The 11,666-nt window shown below is 35.8% G+C and overlaps 1 protein-coding gene across 1 annotated transcript; it reads right to left on the bottom strand.

Annotated features, from left to right (window-relative positions):
• Window positions 1-7,109: 7,109 nt before the first annotated feature.
• LOC127788303 (receptor-like protein 7) lies at window positions 7,110-10,560 on the bottom strand. Its single transcript, XM_052316438.1, has one exon. The coding sequence runs from the start codon at window positions 10,543-10,545 to the stop codon at window positions 7,336-7,338; it is 3,210 nt and encodes a 1,069-aa protein (XP_052172398.1). The 5' UTR covers window positions 10,546-10,560; the 3' UTR covers window positions 7,110-7,335.
• Between the last annotated feature and the right edge of the window lie 1,106 nt (window positions 10,561-11,666).

Here is an 11,666-nt window from a genome sequence, read left to right as displayed (position 1 = left end):
TCACCAAGAAAAAAGAAAGCCCGAGTGGAAAATGATGGTATTTATTTATCATAATTTGGGTATTTATACACATTAATACATAATTATATATGTAACTTAAACAAATTTATGTCAGACAAAGAGAAAAGAGTTCGAGGAATGAATAAGAACAAAAGAGTTGCAGCTCTAAAAAATGATGACCGACTAGAAGTAACTTTCTATAAAAATTGAGTTGTTGGACCTAATCACGAGGCTTTTTCAAGACACTTGGGACGGATTGTTTGTGATTTTAATATTTGCCCTATTAGAGTTCATAGTTGGAAGGAAATTGGAGAACAAAAGAAGAGCCATATGTGGGCTTCAATTAAGGTAAATAAAATTAGTTGATATATATACTTTCAATTTTGGTTACTAATTTGTTAAACTTTTCTTTGTAGGAGAAATTTAAAAATGATAATATGGAGGATCACCGTGAAGATGCACTTTGTCACATGCATTTCTTGTGCAATAATTGGAGGTCCTCTTTGAATAGAAAATATGTCAAACCGTACAATAGTATACAAGATATTCTAAGAGAAATGCCTGAGGAGATTCAAGATCAAGAAGATTGGGAATGACTTGTCCAAAACCATTTTCAAGCTTCATCCTTTAAGGTAAACAATCTCAAATTTTGTTTGTAATTCTACTTCTAGTTTTTTATGGAGTAGCATTTTTATCTAATTAATATACTTTATGTTGTTATTAAATTCTCTAAATAGGAAAAAAGTGAAAGAAATTCAAAAAATAGAGAGAACCTACGCATGGCCCATAGGACTAGAAGCAAGCCAATGCGGGAAATTGCATACCAAATGGTACTATAACATATACCTTTAACAAATTTCTTTTATACAAATCAATACTTCTGTTAAATAGTGGTTACACTAAACTTTTCATTTTATTTAGGGAGGCAAAAATGGTCATGAACCCAATTTAACAGATATGTGGTTTGCAACTAGAAAGAAAGGTGAGAAGTTGGTGGAGTCGAAAGAACAAGAAACATATGTAAGTTAAATAGTTAATGACACTTGCTTTAATTTCCTTGTTCAATTTTTCTCTCATCCAAGTATATTTAATGTGTATTAAATTATACCATAAACATGTTTTGTAGGATCAATTAGTTCAAATTATCCAATCAAATCCAGTTATGTCTAATCTTGAAATCATTGAGACTTGTTTTGGCCCCCAATTGAAGAATCATGTTCTTTTGTATGGTGGTGGAGTGAGACCTAAAGAACTAAAACCCATGACTTTAAGGAAGAATGAATTGGAAGAAGAGAATAGGAGCTTAAAGACCGGGTGGAAGCTCTAGAAGTTGCATTTAAGGAATTCATGCAATCTAAGAGTCAAGATCAGCCTTCTACATCTCAACCTACTCAAGTAATATATATTTATTTATTACATCCAACTTCACGGCTTCTTTTGGACCCAATTTGGTGAATATTAATATTAGTTATAGTTTCTTGTGGACCCAATAAGTACACATGTTAATTAGGATAGTTTATTTTCTGTTAATTATGCAATGGTATTTATTGTGGACCAATTCTTGGAAAATTTATAATGTGATACAATTTTGGTACATTAGATTATGACAGTAGAGATGTATACGTCTACAGGTTCCATTCTCCCAAAAGAAGTAGAATTTTAGAACTTGATATTCTCAAAGTTTAAGCCCATTCAAATTACTCAAGCTTGTTAAATTTTCATTTGATTCATAATCTCAAGTTATATAAAGTGGGTGTAGTAAGGAGTTTCCCTTGTCATCTCCAATTTCATACAGTGAATAGATATAATTTGGATAAGTTTGTTGGAAATCGGATTATTTAAATTTCAATTAAAATTGCTCCTTTTAACGATGTGTGCTATGATTATCCCTTGGCAAATTCTGAAATATGTATGCATATTAAGGATGTGTGCTATTAGCTCTGACCTAGTTAATTGTATGATAGTTGATAATTCAATCATAGCATCCAGTTAGAGTTATGGTGCATGATTGTTTGTATAGAGTGGAAACACAAATAATATAGATGCACTCTATCTTCCTTTCATGTTTCAGATTTGATGGATGTCTTTATGGAATATGATAAAAAAAAAAAAAAAACTATTCAATGGTTGTTATGTAGTGACTACGCTTGTTCTTGATATCTTTGTCTACATACTTGTATGAGTCTGGGAAAAGTTCTTCAATACTGCTAGGGATGCTTAGAAGGTAATTGACAAAAATTTTTAAACCTCCTCAAAGAATCTGGCTACTTTGATTCAACATACCTCACTTTAAAGTTGCGAGGCCATGTTAACCTCACTATAAGTATGTGTAGTACATTTGACAAAGTTGGTTGTTAAAATTGTTTGTGTTTTTAATGCTAATCTCTCTGACAAAATAGATGTCCTGGATTGGATGTTATTTCTTAGTTTAGTGGGTGTGTAGTACACCCAATGCCCATGATGTTCTTGAACAACCCCGACAAATTTTGTTATTGGCTTATAGAGTGTGTTTATCAAATTTTGTTATGTTGTGGTGTATTGTAGTGGTTGTATGTTATGTAGCTTGTGATGGAGACGTTTTGTGTTTTGTTAATTCTATTTCTAATCTTTTATAAAGAAAACATGAACACATCTTTGACTCTAATTTCGTGTTTTATTTTTTTATGTAGGTTAATGAGACAATAGAACTCTAAAGGAAGCAACTTTTGTCTTGGACTACATGAACAATTCTATGACTATAATTTCAATCAATTCTTTGACTATAGTGTTTTGGTGTACATTTTTGTATAATACATGAACATTTTTGTATAGTACAGTTCTACATGAACATTTTTGTCTAAGTGTTGATTTTAGTTGAACATGTTTTTTAGTGTAGTTTGTTGGCAATTAACACTTATATAGATACTACTTTTGTGTATAAATGCTAATGGATAATGATACTTTTTATTTTGGTTGAACATATATTATTTTGAAGTTACTTGAATGACATGTTTAATTTTATGAATTTTATTCTAATTTGATATGGATAATAATATATAGGTTAGGTGGTTTACATCAAAACAGGATGTTGTCATCATTGATGATTAATCGTCGTTAATTATTCACACTATTAACGATAGGAAATACTGTCGTTATTATTTTGTATTTTGGTAGTTAAAAATTATTTTTAACGACAGTAATCATTCGGTCGTTAATTATTTACACTATTAACGACGGGAAATATTGTTGTTATTAGGTTATAATTTAGTCGCTAATAATTATTTTTAACAACAAGAATTATACGATCGTTAATTTTTCACTTTATTAACGACGAAAAATATTGTCGTTATTGGATTATAATTTGGTCGCTGATAATTATTTTTAACGATAAGAATCGTACGGTCGTTAATTACTCATACTATTAACGACGGGAAATATTATCGTTATTGGGTTATAATTCGGTCACTAATAATTATTTTTAACGAAGGGAATCATACGGTCGCTAATACAATTAACGACCGGTTTATCATTCCCGTCGTTAAATGCTTTTATCTGCGGAGGCAATAACGACAGGCGACGACAGGTCATTAAAATGTTTTAACGACGGGAAATCAACTTTTAATGATTGATTTTCCCATCGTTAAAAATCCGTTTTTCTTGTTGTGATAACTGACAGCTTAAAGCACATTTATCTAAACACGTTGTCAACTTAAATGCTATACAGTTTTTCAGCTTTACACAACTTAAAAGCGGCTAAAAAAAGGGGTAAGCCAAACACCCCCTAAGTAACCATTCAATAGTGTTCTAGAAAAGGTCGACTATTTTGGCAAACATATTGATTGTTTTCAGAAACTTTCAATATGTTACAATCATAATCTGTTCTTTTTGAACTTACAGAAAAAGTATAGAGAGTATGACTTTGCCCTATCAACTGTTCATAGGAACGATCGTGTAATACCCAAAAAAATTTATTGGCTTACGTGAAATTTTTATTGTGGCTATAGTGCAATTTTTCAAAGTTATGAGGACTAAGTATAATTTTTGAAAACTTGAGGACTTGAGGGCAAGGGGCCAAAGTTAAAAAATGAAGAAATAGAGGGACCAAATGGAAAAAATGCAGTGTAAACACTACAATAGTTAGCAGTGGCACTGTGGCTGCCAGTCATTGACGTCAAATCGTCATTTCAAGCAAAGGATAAGGCCATCATGGCCTAGAGGATGAGACCTTGGCCGAAAAATCAGCCGAAAATGATATAAATAGCTAGATTTTGGCCGAGGGTTTCATCAAAATTTAAGTTGAAAATACAAACATTTGGGAAGAAATTGTGGGAAATCGATAGAGGGCTTTTGTTCTCCAGTGAGGGAGAAGATTTTTGGAAATTTTGAGGAATTTTGGTGACGTTTTGAGGGTGTTTCGAAGCTTCATTGAAAAAATTGAGATTCGTCGAAGACGCACTGTAATCTACCAAATCAATGGGGTTTTGCCTGGATTTTCAAGCCACCAAGGGGTCCATCGTTCTCGAAAGTAAGAATAGAGCAAGAAGGAGGAAGAAAAGCAAATAAAATGAGCAAAACCAGTTATCGGTGGCGAAGAGAAGGCTAGAGAAGACGACTGACAAATCGGGCGCGTGAAACGCACACGCAAGGCACGTGTAGGGCGTGTGAGGTGAGTAAAATAGAAGGACAAAAAAAGGAAAAATAGGAAAAATAGAGGGAAAATGAAAAAAATAGGAAAAATTATAAAAAAATTAGAGAATTTAATTTTATTAATTTTCCCTAAAATTTGGTTAGGAAAAATATTAGGGCACGAATCCTGAGGTAGGGCATGAATCCCGAGGAAGCCTAAACAACTAGATCAAAGTGAGTGGTTTATCCCAGAAATTTACACATGAAATTGTTTACTAAAATTGAGCATAAATTTCACGAGAGTTGTTAGATTATATATGATTTATGTGCATCTTGTCATACCTGTGCATATTATATTGCCTTGATAATTGTGACATTGAGCCTAACCCGTGTGTTTTCTATGCATCTCTCAATCCATGTGCACGTTCATTTTGAAGTAATGTGCATGTTATTATATTATGATGCATTAGTAATTGTGATTTTGCATTGGACATGAAATTATTACATATCATTAACTGTGTCATCCATGTTGAGCATGATTGGGATGGGATGTTACCTTAGTAGCGTGACCCACATTTCCCCAAGTGAGTTTTGCTGGAATGATTGAAGAAGCATCTCGTGATGTGTGTGATTGCAGGGACAATTGTTTAGGTTTCCGTGCTGGGGCTAGAATACTAACAAAGGCTACCTTAGAGTGTCGGTTGATTTATGTCCATACATTATACATTCATGAAAATTATTTTAAACCCTCATTTAGATGATTCATCTTCTAATTTGAACTTTTTCCCTAGAATATTCAACGTTCCAGGTGAAACGAGCAGTGGGAAGGGAAAGGAGGTTGTTGAGATGTGATTGTACTAGTAGTCATGTAATAAGTCCTACACTCGTACTAGGACAAGTTGTGAAAATCTTGATAATAGGTGATATGTTTCCGTTAATTATATGTTAAATTTTGTCTGTCAAATATTATAATTTTTATGGTTTTTAGATCATCATTGTACGAATTAATTTCATTTGCAATTACAATATTCTTTTAAGTTTTGATTATGCTTCTGCAAGTTGTTAATTTATCATTCCCTAGTTTATCTTGGAATGCTAAACATAAATGTTCAACGATTTTTAAGTGTGGCACTTTGGGAATTTCGAGAGGATATTGTAAGAAAAATAAATATATTTTTAAAAAAAAAATCCAGAATAGTAACATGCTATAGGAAGGCAGGTTGTTACAGATCAACTGTTTTTGCTCAAGGGTCAAAACAGATCGATTGGTTTTCAAACAAGTCAACTTTTTTTGCCTTGTTTCCATTGCCCATCACCTGAGGGCTTATACAGGTAGAGATGGCAAATAGGGTGGGCGGGCCGGGCCAAATTTGGCCCAACGAGGAAGGCAGGCCAGGCGAGGTAATGGGAATTGGGGGCTTGGCCCAACCCTACCCTATGGCCCTTAATAAATAGGTAAAGGCGAGCCAGGCCAAGCTATGTGGGTGAGCCACCCCTATTTTTGGTGGGCCAGGCCGGGCCACGGGCCATAAAGCACTGGCCCGGCTAGGCCCTTTTGCTACAGTATCGGGCAGGGCTGGGTTGAGAGGCAGGCCGACCCATGGGCCACCTAGCCCATTTGTCATCTCTATATACAGGTCAACTCTTTTTCTAAGAAGATCGATAGTTTTATCTTGGTGTTAAAAGAGTGTTTTATCTTTTTAAAATATTTTGACACTCTAATTTATAAATCATTTGATTTGAAAATAAATTCTCTCTAATATTGTCTTTTATCTGAAGATTCATGCGATAATGTTTCCATTTACAACACATTTGGAATAATTTTGATTCCTTCCGCATGATTTTGTTTTTCCTTTTCAAATTTTAAAAATATAAAATTTTTCATTGTCAAAACATCAATAAAAGAAAATCAACAATCACCACACATCGATTGCATCACTATTGCATTATTCTCAACTACAATGACTAATTTAATTGTTAAATGATCTATTAGAGAATTGAGACTTGACATTCTTTTGCAAGTAAAGCAAGCTTGGACTCGAGCATTGGTAGGAATACCTCAAAAGAACCAAAAGAGAGCACCATCGTTATCTAGATTGGGTGGTGATTGACCTCGAAACCTTCATTACTAAATATAATAATTAAACAAAGTAAATGATAACATCCATATCGTAATATAATTGTTGTAGTAATATTGTATAAAATAAAACGCTCATATGATGGCCATTGAAAGATTTTTCTAAAATAAAAGTGAGACTACAAATAAGTAAAGGTAAACTCGATCAAATAATCATGGCTTTAAGGACATATCATCTATTATTATTTATTTTTTATAAGTAAAATTATATATATAATTTATTATTGATGTCCATCCATAAAATAAAGAAAATAAAACAAAAGAAACTACCAATAAAGTCAGTTTCTCTTTTCATCTTTTAAAGAGTAGAACATGTAATGATTAACTTTTTATGATAAATATAAAGTTAATAAGTTATTGATTCAAATATTTCTTAATGTGCCTACCGAAAGGCCGTAATCCTACCATCACCCTAGAAATAGGATCCACTTTCCTTTTGTTCACACGCGCGCGCGCGCGCGCACACACACACACACACAGATTACAATGTCAACAGAAAGCTCCAAATAATGCCAATTTAAGATCCATAAAAATTGAAATATATATCCTTGTATAAAGCTCTCTCTTGTGTTGTCGGGAGAGAATCAGCAATTCTAAAGTCTGCGAATTGGGCGTCTGTAAGCTCGTTGTCTATGGAGCCGTCTTCTCCTCCTGTCTTCTAGATGGAAAATTCTATCAAGAAGTTGATCAACATGTTTGTCAAACCACTGCTTCCATTTTTTACACAAGAGAAGTGACAGTGTGAAGCTTCCCAACCCCACGAAAAATCCCAATCCGGCACTTAGATTCATGAACTTATCAGTTTCATCATTAGCGTCTAAATTCCAAACATCTAATGTTCGTGGCAGCAGCTCAGAGGCATTGCATGATCTCAAAGGAGCCCCACATAATCCTTCATTTCCTTCAAATGATCTTTCGGAAAATGTTTGAATTTGAGTCCCTACCGGGATCTTTCCAACCAGTTGATTAAATGACAAGTTTAGGAATGAAAGAAATGTGAGCCCTGCAAGCTGCTCTGGGATACTACCACTTAGGTGGTTATGGGAGAGGTCTAATGATCCAAGCTGCGACAAGTTTCCAAGTGATGGTGGAATTTGACCTGTCAGGTCATTGTGTGATAAGTTGAGAAGATAGAGGGATTGCAAAGTCCCAACTGTTTCTGGTATCTCTCCTTGGAAATTGTTGCCTGAGAAGTCAATGGAGGTGAATAAAGTTAAAATCTTCTCCAGCTCCATTTCCAATCCCTTGATGGTAACTGTCACTGTATCCTGATAGTAGAAGTGGCTAAGCGTTAGGAACTCAAAGCGCAAGTGATTGAGATCATGTTTTGCAGCATCCCCACCAACTATCATTGCTTTCCACTTTAAGAAGCCATTTGGTGGTAGAACACCACTAAAGTTGTTGGAAGCCAGGTCAATGATCTGAAGCTTTGGCCAGACATTTTTTTGTACACCTGGACAACCAATGCCACCTTGAAACTTGTTAGACCGCAAAACTAACACACGCAAACTAGATGAGTTCATCAAGAAGCAAGGGAACTGATCAGATATGTTGTTGCCCCCAAGGTTTAAAACCTCTAACATTAGACAATTAGCCAACGACGCTGGGACCTGCCCCTCCAAATGATTCCCATTCAAATCTAATGTTTTCAAAACACAACCTTGTGGGAATGTATCCGATATAGCACCAGTAAGACTGTTGTTGCGCAAATTCAGTACCCCACAAGTGTCCGTACTACTTTCAATCAAACATCGAGGTATAGTGCCATAGAATCTATTGTTGGACAGATCAAGAACCTGTAAATTGAATGCTTTGCAAATTGATTGAGGGATGGGTCCGGAGAGTCTATTATTTGAAAGAGAGAAGAAAGTAACAAAAATCAGATTGTGCCCAATTTCGGGAGGGATAGAAGAGTTGAAATTGTTGATTGAAAAGTCGACATAGGCGGCTGATGCTGGTGGCACTGGCAATTCGCCAGAGAGCTTATTGAAATGTAGGTCAATGATCGTAAGAGTAGGAATAGTGTATGGCCTTTGCAAACTAGTTAGTAAATTACAGGAAAGATTCAGATATTGTAGAGTTCCATTCCCCACCTGCCAAATCCAATTAGGTAGTTCCCCTGAGATTTGGTTGTCCGAAAGGTCAAGCTGAGTCAACTTTAACTGGTTCATAAGTTCCGGGAATTTTTGCAGGTTGCAGGAAGCCAATTTTAATGTGCTGAGCTGAGGAAAGGAAGAGAAGGTAGAATTACTGTCACCTGGACTAATGGATAAATTGTTGTATGAGAGCTCAAGGTTCGTAAGATTCCGTAGCCCCTGAATCTTTTCTAGATGTACTGTACCATTGAAGCTGTTGAAAGAAAGCAAGAGAATATTAAGCCTTCGAAACTCAAAGAAGAATGGTGGAACAGGCCCTTCTAGTTTGTTACTACTCAAATCCAACGTATCCAGTGGAGACAGGTGCTTGTTAGAAAGCCCAGTAACAGGACCACCAAATTGGTTGTTGGAAAGAAGAATTTTATTTAGTGATGGAAGAGAAAACAGAAACGAGGGAATAGTCCCATTCAGTGAATTATGTCCTAAATTGATGCTTACAAGTTTTGAAAGGCCTTCAAAGTGAGCGGACGGAACTGGACCTGTTAAAGCATTATGAGACAAGTCTATGTAGGTGAGATTCTTGGACATATGGAAAGAGGGAATTTGACCGGCGAATGAATTGGTTGACAGGTCCACATAAACGAATTCCTCAAGTCTTGCCATTGAATGTGGAATTGGTCCGCTGAAATTGCAACCTCCAAGGTCTATTTTGGATAATTTCTTCAGATTACCAATGGAATCTGGTAATGAGCCTGAAAATGTTGTCCCCCTGAGCACCAGGTTCTGAAGAAGTGCATTTTCTGGGAACACTGGCAAAGAACCGTTGAGGAATCTATTGTTTTCCAAATGCAGAGTCTGCAATGTTTGAACCTGCAAAATCTTTTTCGGAAAGAATCCATGCAAGTTGGAGGAACTAAGACTCAAACTGGTCAAATTTTTGAAATTTGCAAACAACGGCGGAACTGGAATAGAAAGATTGTTTGAACCAAGATTGATTTTTGACAGATAGCGAAGGTTGAACAGGGAAGAATCTATAGGGCCAGAAAGATAACAATTGGACATGCTCAAAACTTGCAGATTCGGCACTGACGATGAAATAGCCTGCGCCCATTCAGTCCCCGGTGAAGACACATTCACCCCATCAAGATAGAGCTCTCTAAGATTCGTAAGGTTGTGAAAAAGCATTGCTAAATTTGGGTTCTGAAGCTGCAGGGTAGAAATTCCAACAAAGAAAAGAGTGGATAGGTCAAGTATAACCAACCTTGTCAGCTGCGAAAATGCAATTGGAATCTGCCCAATGAAACCAGCGAATGACAAATTCAGATTCTTCAAATTTGTGAGGTTTCCGAAACTCGATGGAATTGTTACGTTGAACTTGTTGTAGGCCAAATTCAGGTTCTCCAGAAAGTTTAGACTGAAAAGACTACAATTTTGCTCGCTTATCCCACCCGAGATCCCTTCACTGCTGAGGTCAAGACCTTTAACACGACCTTCCTCATCGCAGGCCACGCCTCCCCATTCACAGCAATCGGCGCTTGTCCAGTTCGCCAATTTCGTAGAAACTGTTCGACCTAACGTAAGGGCATCCTTCAATTGGAGCAACAATGATCTCTGATCGTCCAGGCATCGGCCTTTTGCATTGCTAACATAGAAGAGAGCAAGCAATATAACTGGGAAAAGCAGGCTAAAGAAATGATGACTTCTCATAACCTGGGAGTTGGAGCTGCTGATGGTGAAGACCAAAACTAAAATGATTATATAGCAGAATATATCATGGGAGTACATGGCGCCTTTAAAGGTCATTCTTCTTCAATTTTGTGGAAAAGTCATCAAAATTAAGGTTCCATGAACAACACATGTATGGAAAATGATATATAAACACTTATTTATATCACTTTTGTATTGATGTATTATATTTTATATTATATAAATTGATGTGTCAGAGATCAATCTCGTTATAGACAAACCCAACGCCAAAAAGAGCAAGAGAGATATATCTTAAAACTCCAAAGACTATCAATAGTTCTAAGAAGAGGATAAGGTATACACCTAGAAACTCGCGACACTATTGACAATTTCAATAAGAGGAAGAGGTATACACATCAAAATTTAGGAGACACTTCAGTCTCTAGGAGATTGTCGACAACTTTAACAAACTCGGGTCTCCCAGTAGTGATCAACAGTCTCAATAAAAAGGCCGACGAGAAAGGTTTTAGGAGACCGGAAGGTCTCTCAAAGACCTCTCCCTCTCTCGGGGAAGTTTCAATCAAAACACAAACACGATGCTTCCTCTCTATGACTCTGTTTTGCTATGTAATACATGGGCAGGGAAACTGTCTGCAAATCCCGTTCTTTTCAAGTAAGCACCGACTTTTGTGATGTGTATTTCCCTCCAAAGTCTGTCCTCAAACATAGGTTTCTTTGTCGAAAATTCCTTTGGGAATCTTGTAACATATAAGTCTTTTTGTAAGGAGTCTTAATCCTATTGAAACCTAAAATACAAAGGATACCTATCACAAATCCCCAAACTCCTTTATAAATAAGTGAGCCCTCACCCTAAAATAGGCACACCTTTGATATTGACTTCAATACTACTTATAAGCCTTTTGTAAATTCAAATGTCTAACTTTAAGTACTAGATTGTTTGGAGAGAGACTATCTTACACCCTTTAATCATGTTCTTTCTTTCAAGATTTGGGCCTGATTATGAATTCTCTTACTGTAAATTCTATTGTTGTGTCATAGCGACAACAATTAACACCTTAGATTCCATAATGTTACTCTCGAAATTCATGACTTACCAATCAAAATGGCAATATTTGCAATAT

The sequence above is a fragment of the Diospyros lotus genome, chromosome 13, assembly GCF_014633365.1.
Source record: "Diospyros lotus cultivar Yz01 chromosome 13, ASM1463336v1, whole genome shotgun sequence".
Lineage (NCBI taxonomy): Eukaryota > Viridiplantae > Streptophyta > Magnoliopsida > Ericales > Ebenaceae > Diospyros > Diospyros lotus.
Note: the sequence above shows the minus strand (reverse complement) of the source record. Positions and strands in the feature narration are given on the sequence as shown.